This window comes from Gopherus flavomarginatus, chromosome 17, assembly GCF_025201925.1.
Source record: "Gopherus flavomarginatus isolate rGopFla2 chromosome 17, rGopFla2.mat.asm, whole genome shotgun sequence".
Lineage (NCBI taxonomy): Eukaryota > Metazoa > Chordata > Testudines > Testudinidae > Gopherus > Gopherus flavomarginatus.
This window is the reverse complement of record NC_066633.1, coordinates 2,282,626-2,302,401: the sequence shown is the minus strand read 5'-3', so window position 1 is coordinate 2,302,401 and position 19,776 is coordinate 2,282,626. Positions and strand designations below refer to the sequence as shown.

At 42.3% G+C, this 19,776-nt stretch overlaps 1 protein-coding gene across 4 annotated transcripts in view; it reads left to right on the top strand.

Annotated features, from left to right (window-relative positions):
- The window catches only part of SCAI (suppressor of cancer cell invasion), a 110,242-nt gene extending 91,031 nt beyond the window's left edge, over positions 1-19,211 (top strand). For 3 of the 4 annotated variants that reach the window (XM_050926252.1, XM_050926251.1, XM_050926253.1), the window contains 6 exons: positions 180-279; positions 2,307-2,388; positions 8,934-9,006; positions 10,550-10,723; positions 10,942-11,042; positions 12,602-19,211. In XM_050926252.1, coding sequence (XP_050782209.1) covers positions 180-279; positions 2,307-2,388; positions 8,934-9,006; positions 10,550-10,723; positions 10,942-11,042; positions 12,602-12,751 — 680 coding nt within the window. In that variant the 3' untranslated portion in view covers positions 12,752-19,211. Of the gene's footprint in view, positions 1-179; positions 280-2,306; positions 2,389-8,933; positions 9,007-10,549; positions 10,724-10,941; positions 11,043-12,601 lie in introns of those variants that run through there. The other variant, XM_050926254.1, reaches the window with a different exon arrangement.
- The last annotated feature ends 565 nt before the right edge of the window (positions 19,212-19,776 follow it).

Here is a 19,776-nt window from a genome sequence, read left to right as displayed (position 1 = left end):
ACCAAAACACACACATTTTAAGTTGCATGGCTAGTAAATTGTAAACTATCCATCATTACTTTTTCTTGAAGCTCTGGTAGTTCAGATTCATTACTTTTTATTTTGTCCTACACCTATAATCACTTAATCCAAGTTGTGGCATGACAGCTAATCTTGTCTCTCTTTTTTGACATTTGTAGGCCCATATGATTTTGGTGGGGTCCTTACAAACAGTAACCGGGACATTATAAATGGTGATGCTATCCACAAACGGAACCAATCGTACAAGGAGATGCACTGGTGAGTTTCATGGGTTCAGCAAGGGGAAATAAATAGCAAGCAAGTTTTTTTTTTTCTTCTCGGTAAAGATGCACCAAACCCTATTTAACTTTTCTGGAAAAATGTGTGCATTTATTTTATATATATATAGATATATATATATATAGATATATATATATATATATAATGTGTGTGTGTATATGTAATAATCAAATGCATAGGTCACAAAACTTCAGAGTTGGGCTGAGTTTCCTGTCTGATGAACTAGTAGTGGGAGGGCAAGAGAATGCACACCTGGGCGGAGTCAGTCTGACTGAACTGCTTAACTTCTGCTGAGCTGTATTTACTGCCCGTCATCTCCACCTACATCTAGATGACACTTGTCTACACTAGAAAAGTTGTTTTACTGGTGTAGCTATACCAGCAAACCCTACTAGTGTAGATGAAGTTTACATCAGCATAAAAGTGCTTCTGCCAGCGCAGCTTATATAGTTCCCTGGCAAAAGCACTTTTTTGCCAGTGTAAACTGCAGCTATGCTAGAGCTCATATTGACATAGCTATATTGGTTTAACACCCCCTCCGCTCCCCACAAACTGACACAGCTGTGCTGGTTAACTTTAAGTGTTTGCTGAATCCTTGTACATCAGCATTGACGTGAGACCCCATCAAATTTAGACCAGGCCTAATACCAGTGGAAGGTAAAACTCTATTTAGCGAGGTTGTTCGTATGGCACACATACTCATGACAGTCTTTTTGTCTCTTAGCTATTCAGTGCACGTAGGTCTGGTGATAACAATTATACATTCAGAATGGGGAATAGAACTCAGAATCCTCAGTTTCAAAACTCCTGGCCTCTAGCCAGTGACTTAAAGGGCAAACCTCACTAACTGTCTGTAGAAGTATGGCTGTAATCTCCACTCCCCGGCCCCCTTCTGAGTGTTTCTCACTAAAAAGCATGAACAGGCACAATTCTTAAACTTAAGCAGAATTCCACTTCAGGAACAGTCCTATATTTGAAAGCTGGTTCCTAGGGTTACTATGCCTTGGGGGCAGGTGCTGCACAGCCCCATTCCTTCCCCAAATCCCGGATGTTCAGGAGGAACAGCATCAGGACTCTTATTGGAGCACTTTGACTGAGTGGATCCTTCTTTCCCTCCTCCTATCCTGTGTGGTCAAGGGGAAGGAGAGGACCTGCACCCCTTCAGGCCCAGCCCCCTGTTACTTTCCTGAAAGGCTAGAAAAGATTACGTTGTCTCATACTTAGGACGGTACCAAATTCAAGGTCCATTTTGGTCTATTTCATGGTCACAGGATTTTAAAAATAATATATTTCATGATTTCACATATTTAAATCTGAAATGTCAGTGTTGTAATTATAGAGGTTCTGACCCAAAACAGAGTTGTGGGGGGGCCGCAAGGTTATTTTAAGGGGGGCTGCAATACTGCTACCCTTACTTCTGTGCTGCTGCCGGGGGGCTGCCTTCAGAGCTGGATGCCTGGCCAACAGCCACCCAGCTCTGAAGGCAGCGCAGAAGTAAGCGTGGCAATACCGCTACCTCCTTAAAATAACATTGCAATCCCTCCGCAGCTCCCTTTTGGGTCAGGACCCCAAATTTCAGAAATGCTTGTCTCCCCCGTGAAATCTGTATAGTATAGGGTAAAAGCACGCAAAAGACCAGATTTCACAGTCTAAAATGTTTTTCATGGCTGTGAATTTGGTAGGGCCCGACTTATGCTAAACCATCTTGGATGTCTGCTGTGGTGTCCAGCTCTTTCTAATGTCTTTAAATCCTCTCTAGTTTGGGGCTAATACTCTGTGTGGGTGACTGCAAAAACACTTCTGCCTAAATATTCTGTTTTTCCTGTAAAGTGAGCTACAACTTGAGTATTAGGCTTTCTTCTTCCATCCTACTGTTCTCTCTTTGATGTGGGCAGCTATGTGCCTAAGGAGAAACCTCCTCGCTCAAAGCAGGACAGCGCGACCCCTGTAGCAGCTTCACAGAAAGTTCTAGTACTGTGTGAATTGTCTCATCTTTCTCTTTTTAGCCTTCACCCTGGTGATCTCTACCCTTTCACAAGAAAGCCCCTATTTATCATTGTGGACTCCTCAAACAGCGTTGCCTATAAGGTAAGATTTTGAAAGTAGACGTGTGGTGTGGAGTACGGTGCCAATCCCTAGGTAGCCTACATTTTTATAGTGTTCTTTTTAATGCATTGTATTTATATTTTTCTGTCGGGGTTGTGCGTGCTGGGCAGGATCTGATCCTTTAAAGAGAAACAAGAACAGAAGCACATGAATGGCTGCTCACTGGAAAGTAATAAATCCTCTTGGAGGGGAAAAAAAGCAGTTTAGGATTGGGACTGGTGGGAGATTTATGTTTTGTGTTATACCAAAGATAATTTCTTTTTCGGGGGGATTACTTAATCTGCTTTTCTGCTCCAGATATCTAACTCTCCTACTCAGAGATGCCTTAAACAGCAGAAAAGTGTCAATGCAGAGTTTTGCCTTGTAAATAGGTGTGTTCATTTATCTGGAAAAAAATCTGAATGAGAAAAAGAATAACAAATAAGAAATTAAAAGACAAATGTGTTACAAAAATCAGATATACATTTAGCATCTCCTCTTGTATAATATGTGTTAGAAAAATGACAAACTTCTGTGATTGAATGCTGTAGAGACAGAGAATTATTCAGTGCCAAATCCTCATTAGCAATCTACAATTCAGGTAATGTGGAAGCAAGTTGATTAATTCCAGAGGCACCAATCACCTCTGGATGCCATTATTTTATTAGTGAATGTAATGTTCAGAAACATGCTGGGTATGCAAAACTGTCACTTCCTAATGCCCTCCTCTTACAACTTGACTTATTTACAGTTAGACAAATGGTCATTTGCAGCTCTATTTCTAAGGAGCATTAGGGACGTCTAGTGGCCAAATATGCCTGTTCTCTGTCCAGTGTCCATTGTCTGTCTGTTTCACTTGTTTAGAGAGGGATGTCAGATAACAAGACTCAGTAATCATATAATTCAAAATGAGTCTATCTTCAATTTGGGAACACTTTGACCTAAATGTCATAACACTGTGTTTGCTTTTCTCTAATGCCTTTTTGTCAAAGCATCTTGAAGGATTTTGCAATCACTAATGCAATTGGTTTCACCATGCCCTTTTGCTTGTAGGTATTATCCCAATTTACAGAAGGCGGGGGGGAAATAAGTAATTTGACCACAAGCCACAAGAAAATCAGTGGCAGAGATGGAAATAAATCCAGATCTCTTGATTTTTCATTCCACCTTAACCACAAGACCATTCTTCCTCCCTTCCTATTATAGTTTCTGAAAAAGCATGGAGTCCTGGTATGGGAGAGGACAGAACTAGGGAACTTCAGTACACATAAAACCCTGGACATGCATGTTCTCTGCAGGGGGAGGTCATGGATTCCCTCATTTGGGCTTGCATCTCACATGACTCTTAAACAATAGTTTTGAAAGAAAGTTGCTTTGTAAACTCACTCAATCCTATCCAAATGGAGACTGTAGAATTTCTGTGCGGTAAATAAGACAAACACCCGTCTCAGCCTGAGTTTTGTTCCTCATTGTGCTTTGCGTTTGGTCAGTGAACCAAACCTCTAACTTCTTATCCAGTGCATTAGTTGTTATGCCAAAACTCATGGACCAGCCAGCAGAAGAAAAGAGCAGGGAGACACCTCAACTCCCAGCTTGTGTGCAAGGGGAAAGGTGGATACTCTGGTGTTCTTGGAATTGTGTTAGCTGCTAGGAACTTGTAGGACATTGGTGATTATATGGACTCCATTTTTTGTGACTGTCTAGAGAGAACTCAGGAAAGTTAGTGTGACGATTTGAAGTAGTTTCATAAACAATGTTAAGGACCTCGTGTCTGAACGTCAGGAAATCTATCACCATTTGTATATCTCAATGAAAGGCAACTAGTGGAGTGCCCAGCTGTGGCAGTGTTTCCCAGCCCTCAGTAATGCAAGTCCCATGTCATTACTCTGCAAGTGTGCTTGGTGACTTGCAGTAAGAATATGTAATTAGTGCTGTTTGCAAATATCCCAGGGTGAGCTGTGAGTGGAGATGAAATGCTTTGTAGTCAGAGCATGTCAGCGCAGATAAATGTTCTGTGCAACTATGTGAAAAATCAGAGCCAGTGTAGTGACTCCTTTCTATGCTGCTGCTCTGATCCTTTCAGAGGACAGTAGCTAGTTTGACATTTAAATGGCACTGCTAAGCAGTATTGACAGTAACATGAATTGCTCATAGGCCTTCTCCAACAAGCTGCTTTCTGCTCATGTGCGCTCTGTCATTATTTCTCCTCCTGAAGAATTTAAATGGTGATGACAGAGGGAGTCCTGCCATGAAGTGATGTCATGCTCTTAGAGACTCAGCACCTCTGTGAAATACTCTACTCTACTTTGGACTGGCCCTCTGAGGGATGTAGGCACTGTCCCTTATTCCTTAGCCAGCAGGGGTTATCTCTAGGAAAGGTGTCTGCTCTTAAAACATTTTTGCATCCACGGTTGCGGGAAAAAGGAGACCAGCTAATAGGTCTTAAAAAGAAAATGTTCACTTTCTTGTATCTCTTCTCCATCCACACAGCGTGCATAGTCATACTGAGCAATATGCTGTGGGAGTATCACCTAGCTCCCCCTCCACAAGCAGGGCATTTAAGCAAGAGAGCTGACTGTTGTGCTATTATGGGGGTAGAGTGGGAGATAAGAAGGAGAGAGGAACATCTCTAATATTTATATTTGGGTTGGATCCATCCAAAGCTGGAGATTTCTTTATTTAGGAACATTTAGTAGGTACCCATCACTATGAAATGTGTGCACTTTACATGGCTTAAATTGAGTAATTAACATTATAAGAGTTTCTCTGCAGCACACAGCTTTTCCACAGTAGCGGAGGAGGAATCTGCCCAGTCAGTTGTGAGGGCAGGTTTTCATAGTTCAGTCCATTGGAGAAACCTGGACCAAGATAGTAATCTTGCAGCTCTTTCTAAAAAGAGACAGGTTTGTGCTTCACTGTTTCTGTTGGGGGTAAGTTCCAGAGTAGCAGGCTGACTTCCAAGAGTGCTTTGTCCTCGTCTCCTGTAAGCACTCTTGTGTGCCAATGAATGTAGCCTGTAGGGTGGGTTGGAAGAGCAGTGATCTGGGCCTCTGCCAATTAGAGAATGTGGGATTTGGAATCGAGAAAATGGGGTATTGTCACATCTTAATGTCTGCAGAAGGCAGAAAAGCCTATCTAGAACAAATGCATGTGAGTTGATTTTTATACATATACATATATAATGGGAAGCAATTAAGTAATTACATAGAGGGCTGAGAGGGATGGTAGAAGTCTGAGCCAGCTGGTATAATTTGGCTGAGACCCCAATCTCCAGACTATAGTCTTCTGGTACTGCAGAATTCTCCACCGTTTTCTGTGGGTGCTCCTTGACTGGATGGGACTTCTAGTTGGTCTCCTCTATTTCTGTTCAGGGTTCTCCAACATATCCCTTCAGGAACCCATTCTTAGACAGTTATAGGGAAAGATCAGGCTCATTATCAAGGGTAGCAGAACCAACCCTGTATTTCACCCCTGTTCCGTATGGGGGCCTCCCCCAATGACTATACTCTGGACTACCTGTCAATGACCGTTTGCCAGACCACCAGTACTGTCCTTCAGGGGGAGATCAGAGTTGCACAGCCCTCTCCTCCACAACCAGCCCACCACTAGGAGGAAACTATTGAGGAGCAGGAGGCCAGGGCAGATAATGAAGCCATGTCAAACACTTATTTCAGTTATGTCTTTGCCACCATCCATGGCCAATGATCTTCGGCAATTTCAAGACCTCCTAAAGAAGTAGCTGACACTCTTCTGATTACACTCCTAGAGGTCAGGCATTTGCAGTACAAGCTGCTGGATATCCTGCAGTCAGCAACACCCTCCAGGGTGGTGTTTCTGATCAGTCAGGCGCTACTGGGCTTGGAACATCAAGTCTGCAGGCATGAGTCACGAAGCCCTGAGCTTAGTGTGCTGTCTAGACATATCCCTGGAGTTCTAAACGGTTCCTGTATTAGCAGGGGTAGCTAAACATACTGACCCTACACATATGACAATCTTCAGAAATCTGAGAGCTGAGGCATGCCTGATGGGGCTCAGGGCTGAAGCCCCGAGTCCCCCCTCAAAAAAAAAAAGGGGAGGGGGCAAACAGGATGTTAGGAATCATTAAAAAGGAGAGAGAAAATAAGATGGAGAGTATCTTATTGTCATTATATAAATCCATGGTACGCCCACATGTTGATGAGTACAGATGTGGTCTCATCTCAAAAAAGTTATACTGGCACTAGAAAAGATTCAGAGAAGGGCAACTAAAATGATTAGGGGTTTGGAACAGCTCCCACATGAGGAGAGATTAAAGAGGCTAGGGGTTTTCAGCTTGGAAAAGAGGAGACTAAGGGGGGATATGATAGAGGTGTATATAAAATCATGAATGATGTAGAGAAAGTAAATGAAGAAAAGTTATTTACTTGTTCCCATAATATAAGAACTAGGGGTCACCAAATGAAATTAATGGGCAGCAGGTTTAAAACAAATAAAAGGAAGTTCTTCTTCACACAGCGCACAGTCAACGTGTGAAACTCCTTACCTGAGAAGGTTGTGAAGGCTAGGACTATAACAGCATTTAAAAGAGAACTGGATAAATTCATGGAGGTTAAGTCCATAAATGGCCATTAGCCAGGATGGGTAAGGAAGGGTGTCCCTAGCCTCCGTTTGTCAGAGGGTGGAGATGGGTGGCAGAAGAGAGATCACTTGATCATTGCCTGTTGGGTTCACTCCCTCTGGGGCACCTGGCATTGGCCGCTGTCGGTAGACAGGATACTGGGCTGGAGGGACCTTTGGCTGCTCTTAAGTTCTTATGTTCTCCCTGCTAGGCAGAAGCTATAGGTGATATATATGGGGGGTCATGTCATTTTCGCCAGGGTTTGCTAGCCCCGCTCAGTGGAGCTGGCAAGCTGCAACCATGGGGAAAGGCAGCAACAAACAGCAGGGACCTGCAGGGAGAGCTGCTGCATCTTCTCAGGGAGCTAAAGTACCAGCCCTACCCTGCAGCTCCCAGGTGTTAGCTCCATGTGGAGAGGCAGCAGCAAACACCTGGGAGCTGCAGGGAGGGGCTGCTGAAGATAAGGGGGGATTTGCCTGAGGGGGCATGACTCAAGCTGTTGTGGGGGACAAACTTTTAAATTGTCTCCCCCTCTCTGCAGTAGGCCCCAGTCATCTCTAGCAGAAGCCCCTGACCCCACCACCTGAGCTTTCCCTCCCTCCTTCTTCCCCCAGTCTGGGATGGGGAGAATGGGGGGAGGGGGGATCCACGAGCCGTACTTTAACTGTAAAGGAGCCATGTATGGCTTGTGAGCCGCAGTTTGGCCACCTCTGCTATATAGTTCAGTATTATGAGTTCATTTTTGGCTTGCAGTCATCTGCACAGTAATAGTTTCTGATGATTCTTCATTAGAGACCAAAATCTTAATATCTAGTTTATAAATCTCTCTTGGGCTCTTCTTGGAACAGAGCTTTTAGCTTAGTCAGTATTTTTCTAAGCATGGGAAACGTATATTACTTTGATTAGACCAGGCCACTGTTAGTATTTTGACATGTTTAGAAGGAATTAGTTTAATTAAAATACTTTTGCAAGGAGTTTAAATATCAGCTCGCTAGGTCGAAATCCAGAAGAATCCAGAATTGGGACCTCCCTTCTCTTTTGAGCCAAGTAATGGTGGTTCTGCAGTAGGTAAATGATTCTCTGAGCCTTGAACCCAAGATTGATGATGTACATTTTAGATGTGTAATATGTAATCTGAAGGGAACTATGAATTGCTTTGAACCGGCCACTCTTTCATTAGCGTGAAGGCATGCGCTGGTGTCGTACAGACATCCTGGTCTCTCTCTTATAAGGCATTGCGACTCTTCAGTTTTAGAAAGATTGCTAGCAGGAAAAGAACAACTCAGTTTAGTAACTAAACTGGAGAAATGTTTCATGACCTCTTTTTCTATAAGGAGTAGATTCTAGAGTAGAAGATGCATTCCCTCTGTGTGTGTGTGGAACAATGCAGTGCTCTGAATGTCAGAGTAATTCTTGTAAAATATGGTGTGTTTTTATGAATATTGAAGGAAAATTGATTAAGCAATTAACTTGAAACAGAGTTTTCGCATAGCAGCTGCTTAATGGTTCACATTTGTTTTTAAATGGAGCCAGTTTTAATACTCATCATACCTGTGGCTCGCCTATTCCAGTGAGAACAGTCCTACTGCTAGGAAAAAGCAATATTTTTACCTTCATTGGACAGCCAAACTAATGGCAAGGAAAGTAATTGAAAGGGCTAATCCAGGTTGGTCTTTGGCCTGAATACAAACAGATTTGTTCTTTGGAGTACAGAATATATTTTTAAAGCAAGTCCATTACTATAATGGGTTACTCCCTAAAAGCAATTTGTTTCTATGAAACTAGTGCCTACTTTGTGTGTGTGTGTGTGTGTGTGTGTGTGTGTGTGTGTGTGTGTGTGTGTGTCCGTCCCCCTTCCCCGCTCATTCCCTCCTTAGTTGTATATATTAAACATATATTAAGGTTCCAACCAACAAGACAAAATGACGATGTTTTAACTGTTCTGTTACAGAATTTCACAAACTTATTTGGACAGCCACTGGTGTGCTTGCTTTCTCCAACAGCGTATCCAAAAGCATTACAAGGTACAAAGGTGTTGCCTTTCCTCACAGCTTCTCTTGTATTACTTTTAAAAACTGTGTAAGACAATATAAAGTAACATTGATCAGCTTCCAAAATGATCACCTTCTGATGCTTTCTCTTCCCCTGATGATAACCCCAGCAGGGGATGAGCAGCACTTGAAGTGGCAGAGCATGCCAAGAGTTACTGACTGTTCATGACAAATGACTTTAACGTGGTGTGATTCAACTGGAGTCTGTCCAAGCAGCTTCACCAAGTGCCAGAGAGGAAACTCAGTTTGCAGATGCAGAGACTCAGAAAGTTGCTATCACAGTGCTGGGGTCATAATTCACTTTTTCTATTATTAGCATTTGAGAGAAGCTTCACTACAAATGGAATGTCACTAAGATAATGTTGCCCAATCTATTCCAGGAGCCGTTCTAAAGGCCAGCTGTAGAATCTGCAGTAATATCTAGTCTGCAGAATCTCTCTGGCACCGGTGTAGATTTTGGAGGGTTTCTTAAGGAAAACAATCAGTGCATCTCATGGAAAAATGGTTTTCCAGAATGAGCAAGTCAGAGACCAGAATACTTCTGCCAGTTCCTAGGTTAAAGATGACCATGGTCAGATTCCCCATCTGCCTTGTTCCATTAGAACAGAGTTGACAGTGTGGCCTGCACTATGGTCAGGAGCTCTACTTGTCAGAGCTTAACGAAAACAACTGCAGCTATTACTTGAGGTAGCAAAATAAATATTTGCTAAATAAGAATATATACGTATTAACTTTCCAATACCTATAACTGTGACTGGTTCTGGTATGTGTCTGTGAGGGTTGCCAATTTTACTGCTACTTCCCAGCATGAAGTCCAGTCTGCTGACATAGTTTGAGACACAGGAAGTGGTGCTCAGCAAATGAATGAATGAGAGAAGCTGGAGGCGTCACAGTTGCTTTAAGGTAAGTTCTATTATTTGCTAGAAACTTTTGAGTAGAAAATATTAAAAGTTTTTGTTCAAGTGAAAACTGTTAACAAAGAGGAATTCTGATTAAATAATAGAACTTACCTTTTAAACAGGGAATGTCTCCAGTGGGGTTCCTGTTCAGTGTTAGTAACGCACCAGTAAATATCTGTTGTAACTCTGGTAAGACACTGACCAGTGACCAAAAGGGGGTTCCCACAGTAAAAGACTTCTCTAGCGTCTCTCTTCTTTCTTGTTTTAAGCTGTTAAATAGAGCTAGCAGCACTCCCAAAGAAAGGAGTAGGTTTCTGGAGAGTAACTGGGAAAAACAAAGGGGCAATATGTCTGTGTTGGATGGGTGACCATATATATCCAAGAGTTGTGTGGCTTGCCTACTTCTTGCCAGAGCAAAGACGTTTCTCTGGGTTTTTGGTAATGCTGATAAACTGTAAAAGAAAGAAATGTTATATGGTGGGTCCAGTTATGATCTTATACAGTATCTTGCGTTGCAAGATTGACACTAATTGTATTAAAACCATGCACAGAACAGGGACAGCTCTCCTGTTTCACACACCGAATGCATCATGTTGTTGTTTATTATTGGCTTTTAGATCAGTCTCAGCGGGGTAGCCTCTTCACCCTCTTTCTGAACAATCCTTTAATGGCATTCCTATTTGTCTCTGGATTATCAAGCATGCGCAGAGGATTGTGGGAGAAGTGTCAAGATTACCTTAGAAAAATCAACCGGGATATCGCCCAGCTGCTGACCCATTCTCGCTCCATAGGTATGTCCTTAAAGACCTACACGCGCTCAACAGAGAACTTAGTGGCACAGCTTGAGCTGGATTTCTTATCTGTTTCTCATTGGTCAGTCTTGCCAAAGAATAATACAGTTTGGGGGGGAAATGCACAGCTGTTCTATCAGGTTTTCCCAGAAGTCTCTTACTTCAAGAATGCCTTTCTGAATTCAGTTTTCTTTAAGTGTCACCTTCTTCCTCTGCAGATCAGGCCTTTCTTCAGTTTTTTGGGGATGAATTTCTTCGCTTACTTCTAACAAGATTCGTCTTCTGCTCAGCCACCATGAGGATGCACAAAATTTTCCGGGTATGCAGGGAACGTTCCCTTTGTGCAAAAGAGTCACCAGACAAATTCTATTTTCATGCAGAATTGCCTTGGCTGGGGGTTAAGGGGCTCTTCTATTTAACTTCTGTGGCTCTTCTGCTCGTGTGCTTCACTAACACTGCTCATAAGGACTCCTCACATGCTTAAATGAGTATTCATTAATGTATGTGTGAAGCACATAGCGGGTAATGTTAGCTATTCTTACAGGTGAAAAGGCCTTTGTATACAAATGCTCATAACTAGTTTTAACAATATAGTGCATCTGTCTTCTGATTCCATGTAGAGCATGAAACAGTTTTTCTGAATTTGGACAATCCCTCCGTTTCTGAAGTACGCATTCTAGTATTGAGCCTACCCACAGTACATATTCACTTATATAGCACTGTAATTGTACACAGCTGTGTATACTAAGAGTGCTATGTCAAAAAATATAGTAAGAGGACCTCTTGGCACACAGCCTGGCAAGTTTTATAAACAGGAGTGGTGGGTGGGCTTTCAAATTGGAATGCATCACAGAATTCATGATTTCCAAAGTGGGGTGGGTGGGTGTTTTTGAGGCAGGTGAGGGCACCACACTTCAGGAAAGATGTAGACAAACTGGAGAGGGTCCAGAGGAGAGCAGCAAAAATGATAACAGGCTTGGAAAACCTGACACATGAGGACAGTTTTTTTAAAATAAATAAATTTGGGCACGTATAATCTTGAGAAAAAACTGAGGGATATGTTAAGGGCTGTTATAAAGAGGATGGTGAACGGTGGTTCTCCATGTGCACTGAAGGAGGACAAGAAGTAATGGGAGATTTAGGTTAGATATTAGGAAAAACTTCCTAACTATAAGGGTAGCTAAGCTCTGGAATAGGCTTCTAGGGGAGACTGTGGAATCCCCATTGTTGGAGGCTTTTAAGAAAAGACTGGACAAACACCTATCAGGGATGATCTAGGTTTGAGTTCCGTCTCACTGCAGGAAGCTGGATTTGATGACCTCTTGCAGACCCTTTCAGCCCTACACTTCTGTGATTTTGTGACCTTAAAGACTGCAGATAGTTACAGTGGGCAGAAAGATTGTTCCTCTGTTGCCAGGAATGAAGTCTGCCTCTAGGATTACGCTATTATACATGTCCGCTGTAAAGTATTCTGTGCATGTTGGTACACAGATCTAACTTAGCTGCTTGCTGCTTGAGCATTGCAGGAAAATATTAGCAGTGTATTCAGCACATGTGTAAAATCTCCTTTTTTTTCTTTTTTCCTGTTCCATTTTTATCATGTGTTCACTTACACACCTGGTCTTCTTGGGTTAATGAGGCTTTGCTACTGCCACAGTCACCTGTAGGCACTAAGCTGCCATAATTGGAAAACTAGGCCACTGCCTGTGCATCCAGGGAGATGGCTGTGAAGATCAGCTTCATCATTTCTGCCAAGATCTGGCCACTTTTGTGGCCTGTCAAACAGATCAGCGTCTGTGTTTTTTAATTAATTGGCTTTTTATACTTTTTGTTCTGTACTATTATAAAAATAATTGTGCTCTTTTTCTCTTCATCTAGCAGGAAACTCGAAATTATCCTGAAACTTATCCCCAGCTGCCAAGAGACGAAACGGTGGAGAACCCTCATCTCCAAAAACACATTCTGGAGCTGGCTTCCATCCTGGATGTTAGAAATGTGTTCCTGGAAAACACCATTGATGACTATTAAAAGAAATATTTTTACTGCAATAGGGTTTCCCTAGCCACAGACTTTGAATGGTGCAGTTTTCTAATGTGAAAATCCGCAAAAGGAGTTATTTGATTTTATTTTAAAATTTAGGATTTTTTTTTAAATAGCTGTTAGCCCAGTGCCCCATTCTGTATGGGGTCAATTTTATAAACAAATCTTTTCACATCTTTTAAATGTTAAACTAAGGAATCCCTGGAGTTATGTTTTTTGTTTTTGTGGTTGAAAGCAACCACATCTAGATCCTAAGCATAAAAGTATTATTGGCCAATTTTAGCCCGCTTTATGGAAATCCTTTATTTTTATACAGTTTTAAAAAATTGGAAGCAAAAACCCAATAGAAAATCAATATTTGCTCTCCAAAGAGTTTGGATTTGAAATGGTAAAGCTGGAAACACATAATGCAAACTGGCAAGAGCAATAAAAGAACCAGCCCTTCACAACAAATCTATATTTTTTTCAATCTTAGGTGAGTAAATAGACAAACTTGTGCTAGAACAAATGGCAGATGGAGCAGTGGGTTTGGAGTGGTGCTGCAGAGGGATCTCCTAAGATCTAGTGTTCCATGTAAATAAGTAATTTCAATCTTCTGAGCAGCACTGCTGGCCAAGAACACAAGTCCCCTCCTGCCTGCTTGGGTGTAGATAGCAGGCTGGTGGCATACATTACAAAATTAATAACGCTAGCCCCATTTCCTCAGTACAGCACAGTCTGCCCCACCTCCATGTCTTGGTTCAGAGCCACCACCCGTCTGCCTGAGGATGCTGGTCCATAACTCCTCCTGAGTCAGTCAGTAAAGCTTCTTAATCACCGCAGGGGGTGAGGGTGTCTCCCTTCTTACCTTGTCGAGTGAATGAAGTGAGTGGCTTCCACAGTATTCTCAGCCCTTGGTGAGTCTGTCCAGAAAGCAAACCAGCCTCCCATAGTAGTACCGAGTTCTAGCCCTTACCAACAGAGAAACACCTAGCCCGATGCCTCTTGGTGCTGCTGCTGTTTCTGCTTTAACAATGGGATAATCTTTCATGGGATCCTTGTGACCCTAGAACTGCTTTTTTCTTATGTTATAATGGTTAATAAGTGCTGCCACAGAACACTGCAGCCTTTCATGCATGTGGTGAGGGCCCATCGCTCCACCCCACTCCCTACCTGTCTGCTCTGACAGCATTTTTCAAATGAGCCACAGGCAGGCTGAGCAGCGGGAATGTGTGCGAGGCACATAGTCACCAACAAATCCCAAAACACAACGAATGGGGATTGGTTCATAGGTGTCACAGCTTCTGCTGTGTCCCTTTAATTGCACAGTAATTCCACCCAGACCTAGACAACATCCAGCAGGGCTCTGTAAAGTCCGCATCAAGGATCTGTATGAAATTCAAGGCTAAGGTAGAGAAGGCGCTTGCTGGAGAAGTAGGAGGGTAAAGCTACCAAGGCAAGGCCTCTGAGCTTCAGAACAAGCTCCAGGAGCTCTTGCACTGCTTGACAGAAAGGAGGCATGGAGGAGGGGAGGGTGGAAGTACCGGAACAGTAGAAGGATTTTGGCTTCTACAAAGCAAATGTTCTAAATACCCAAGCTAATAGCCTATAGACACTCAGCTTTGAGACTGGCTCCATTTCAGTTACTGGCAGTCAAAAAGCCAGCTTGTCCCAAAGCCAAGACTGAAGCAAATTTTTGTAGGCTCCAGTGTTTTGGTTTTTAAAGATATGTAAAATGAATAGTGGGCTTTTAACTGAAAATACTCATTCTACCAAGAAGGTGTTCACTTTAAATCCAGTGAAAGGCAAGTCTGTGGAGATATGGATTGTAATTTTTGTATGTGAAATTGCACAACAGATTGTCAAATGGCCCGAAATGACAGATCTAGAAATAGTGGTAGCAAAGCAAACTATGGTCATCTTGTTTGTGTGAATATAAGGTGTATGGTGCTGGAAAGGCTGCCTTTGGCTTTTTGTTAGGCATGGCTGTATTGCTGTCTGAAGTGAAGGCCAGTGGGGTGCTCCCTGTACTGTAGCGCTGAAACCTCCAACAGAGCAAGGACATCAAGCTGGACTCTGTGTCCGTATATGGTGCCAAGGTGGAATGTTTCAAGCTGTTACATGAAAGCGGTTTTGTTCTGTGTTCATTGTTCCAATGCTGGAAAATGGGGAGGAGTTTGAGTAGCCCTTTAATTTTGAGGTCTAGTCCAATGTTTCAATTTTTAAAATGAGTTTGGTAGCTTACTTCCCTTGGTGCCTACTTCAGTGGGCCTCTTCAGAATCCCACAGTGATGTGACCCTCCTTTGAAGACAGACTGGAATAACCAGGGACTGAGGGTGCCCCAGGTCAGGACTGATGCCCATCAGCACTGCTGTACGAGTCCAGTGCAGAACAGCCTGGGTGTTAGAGTAGGGGGCATGAGTGGCGCTTCCAAAGCGCTTTTTAGCACTGTGCTGGGCTGTCACCAAGTCTGTCACTCCCATGGGCACTAAGACTCAATGGAACATTATGAGAAAAATGTATTCTTTGAGCAGTTGGTGATGCAGCTCTCTTCTGTGGAACTGTGGGTTCTTTGGTCAACCTTCTTTAGCTGAGACTGAGTTGATTTTAAAATAAATATGTATATAGTTGGTGTTTGTGTATTTATGTACAGTACACACCCACCTACCTGTTGGGTGTGCTTGTAAATATGCATAGATATTTGTATATAGGAAGGTCTTGAGATAAGATATGTATATAAAATTATATATACACCCATACACCAATTGGACTGCATTCCATGAGGGTGCTTTAGAAGCATTATTCAAGATGCTGTAGCTGTTAAGTTTGTGGTTGCATTACCATTGTAATCCTCTATTTTCAGGGGCGTATGTTTGGTTAATGAAATAATTTGGGGCTAAAACTAGGTGCAGCAGGCCTCATCCAGTGACCAAGGGGGGTTCTTTTACAACTGTAAATATTCCAATTCACACTGAAATGATAGTAATTTTGTGACATGAACCAACAGAATCCACAAATGTGAAGGAAGCTTGAGGCTGATTTGCCTTTCCCCTGGGCACGAGGTCCCAATCACACAATGGAGTGTTTGCATTGTTTAGTTGTTTTTCTTTTGTCATGCAGACACGTTGGGGAAGCCATGTAGGACTATAGAAATCTCTGTAGTCGCAGCACAAAGGGAGAGTGCACAGCATCTGTATTACCTTCCCCCTCCTGCACTTCAACATTAAATAAGCTAGAAGCTCTGTCCCAGGTCATTGCACTGTGATTGTATTGAAATCCCATGTTTAGCTTGGACTGTTGTGGTTCCATTTCACTTCCCTGCAGCTGGGAATAGCATGTGTACATGAGCTTGGAAGAAAGGATTCCATTACCATGCCCTGTTTGTGTCCTGGTGAACCCTTGTGGAATGTGGTTTGTGAGCTGATGGGGAAGCCCCCTAATGCTTGTCTTCTGCATAGCTTGGATGAAGAATAGTGTCTGTGCTTATGGTGCTTCTGTGTGACCTGTATGTCTACAGAACCAAGTGATGTATTTGGTCCTGCCTCCCCATTAGCTGGAGTTTGCAGTAGTCAGACATGGACATGCAGAGAAGGCTGGTAGGAGAGGCTTGTTTAGAATGTGAAAAGAATGAGAACATTAAGTCAAAATCCAAACATGTCATCAGCTCTACCTGGATCTAAAAAGTCAGAGATGCACTTTTTAAAGGAGTCTCTCATTCTCTTCTTGGTTATTCTATCATATCTGGTTGGTCTTGTTCAGAATACTTGCTATTAATCAAACTTGATAACAGGGATTTTCAGAGAGTGAACTTCATTTATCTTGTTCTAACAGTTTGTCCCATTCAAACTTACTTGAACTCATCTATTGTAAATGGTGGATTCTCTGTTACTTGGACTTCAGTAACTCAGCCAGGGACTAAGGGGTCTATTACAGGAGTGGGTGGGTGAGGTTCTGTGGTGTGCAATGTGCAGGAGATCAAACTACATGATCATGATGGTCCCTTCTGACCTTAAAGTCTGAGTAAACCTCAACATGTGTATACCTACTGTATGCATGGGCGTGTGGATACCTCTCTGTACATACAGCATGGTTGTACATAACAGAAAAATGTTCTCCTTTTCATTTCATGTTCAGAAATCCTCACTGCTAGGAACTGAATAGCAGTGAAAGAAAGATTGATCTGAGAGGATCACAGTTACAGGCAGGGGAGAAGTAATGGACCCGCTCTTGTCAGACCTTTTAAAAAAACAAACAAACATGAGTGTTTTACTTGCTTACAACAATGGAGAGAACTTGCCTTCCAAGTTCAGGAAAGGTCCTATGAAGACAGAAAGCTTAGCCTATAATGTTTAGAGGAAAATATGCAAACTTGACTAAGTGCCTGCTTTGCAGATTTCTTCTGCCACAGCTCCTACGTTCTGCCTATGATAATGTAGGGGGTATGGTGTAATTTACCTTCATTGGTGGCATCCCTCTTGCCTGGTACTCCTCTGCTATCTGGGCTTTAAAACATCTATTGTTGCCTTTTCCCCTTGGTGTCTCAGATTAACAGCAACAAACAGGGCTGTGGAGCTTCTTATGAATTCAGTAATTTCTAACCCCTCTCCAAGTATAAAAAGGTGCCACCACTTTGCTGTTTGTGCATTAGACTCTGACAAAAATGAAGGTGCATTAACACCTGTGAAGAATGGAGTTGGACTCTGGAATGAATTCTGGAGAAGTCTCACAGATTTTGCCCTGATGGATTTCAAATAATAATCTTCAGCAAATAGCATGGAAGTAATGGCTACTAGGAAACCCTTTCAGGGAGAGAAAATGAGGACATTTCTCTCCTAAGATTCAAAGGGAGCATATAGGAATGGGAATTCAGGCTTCAGCAGGGGCACTTGTTAATCTTTGGAGATCTTAAAATGTTAGCAGTTGTGTAAAAACTGACCCTTTGAGGATGGGAGGAGATGCTAATATGTGTGTGTGAATCTATGGCTGCTCTTTGTACTGTGAGGGAGCATACCTAGAAGCCCAAATTCCATACAATGTTGCAGATATTGGAGAAGGTTTCATGCTAATTGATCAGGCTTGATTCCTTTATCCTTTCATTAGCGTCAGAACCATATCCAGACTTGTACATAAACCTTTGTACCAAACTCCTTCCTGGAAGTTAAAAACTTGTTTGTGACTTCTCTGAATAGCCCTTCTGTCTTAACACTTTTCTTAAACAGGCTGTGTCTACACTAGACTTTCTCACCATTACAGCTCAGTAGTGGTAGCAGTGGTATACTAGAAGCCTTAATATAGAGCTGGCAGGACTAGGCAATGCAGCAGTTAATACATTACAATTGATCCATACTAGGGCTCTCACCAATGCTACAACTGGTAGAGCTGCACCAATAAGAATCATGGTAATCTTATGGGAAAAGTTGAGTACAGACCATGCATCAAATGACGTGTAACTGGACTGTGGTACCGTCTGGGTCTGTGTTTGAGGAGGCTGGATTGGAGGATTGCCATAATGGGGGCCATGCAAGTAAGTCTATTGCCATTGCTCTTCAGACCCTTCATCTTAAAAAGACGCTGCCTTGTTATTTTGTAACTTCCCTCCCGCCCCCTTCTCCACCCTGGAGGAAGAGCGTTGAGGATTTCTGAATTGAGTGGTCTTTCAGAAGATTGAAGGAATGAATTTCCATTCCTTCTCAGTTTTTCTGCCAACCAGCTGTTGTCCTGTAGTTGCATTGCTCTTAGATCCCAGCTTCACCTCCTGCTTTTGAGACTTGAGTCACAGACTTCAAATACCGCTTACTTGTTCAGTTCAGATCTGGAGCAGTTTTCAGATCTTATTCAGCCCTGCACGTATTCCTGCAGGGCTAACAAAGCCTGCCATACAAGTTGAAGCTGCAGAAACTCTGTTTTGAATTTTCTATTCAGACTGTGTTCCCTAATATTTGCTTACAAGAAGGAACCCCCTGGACTCTGTTACTAGCACTTCTCAGTAGCAGTGCTGAGCTGATTTGCTGGAGCATGGCATTGCCGAGCAGTACTTTTTTAAAAGCACAAGGTGCCACTACCTTCTCCTGCCCCTCCCCTAGGATCTGTTAGTACAAGGAAAATGGGGATGGGAATCCAGAAAGATGAACTCCACCTCAGGCAGCCCATCTACACAGGAAATGGGAGCTTTCTGCCTTTGGGAATCAGAATATTTATTGCTAAAAGTAATTTTATATTGAATTGGTTCAAAATTATTTTACAGCCAGGTGCCTATTTTGGTAAAAAAACAAAAACAAAAAAAACCAAACCTATTTTACTTAAATATATAAAGAGAAAATTTTTGGAGCAAATGGACTTTTCGTGCAAGGTATCTATAACTCACCAAAGCAATGTAATTCCAGAAAAATATTCTATTGTCTTTGGAAGGAAAGGAATATATTCTGACATATATATATTAGATATTATGACATATATATGACCATTGGACATTTCAGGAAGAAGTTACTGCTTCTAAGATTAAAGTGAGAATTGAAGTTACTTCATTTAAAAAAATTCAGTTTCCACCTTGAGTCTTATTAGTAATTAGAATAACACCAAGGCCTGCTTATTGCTTCCATTATAAGTTCTAAGCCTCTTTCAGTGCCATTTTGCAGATTTCTTGCATGCTTTCGCTTCTGGCAGCTGGCCCTTGATGAACCAGTGGCTCTCCAGATTTTTCTCTTGGTTTAGCTATACATAAACCTTAGTCTCTCATAAGTTGTGGTGACTAGACAAGTTTAAGAGAATAGAGTCATAAGGAGATGTTAATCAAGGTGGAAGGCATATTTAAATTTCCGTAAATGGAACTGCATGCAAACAAAATACCTATACCACCCAACTTAAATGGGACGATCTGCTCTAGTTTACATGATACAAGCCAAGCTTTTAATCAGATAGCAGCAGCAGCGTTTTATGTCAGGAAGGGATATGAATATGTAGATCGTGATATATTCAGACTCAATAATGCCATCTTAGCCAGAATCCCTACTGTAATTCAAGTGAGTAAACATTT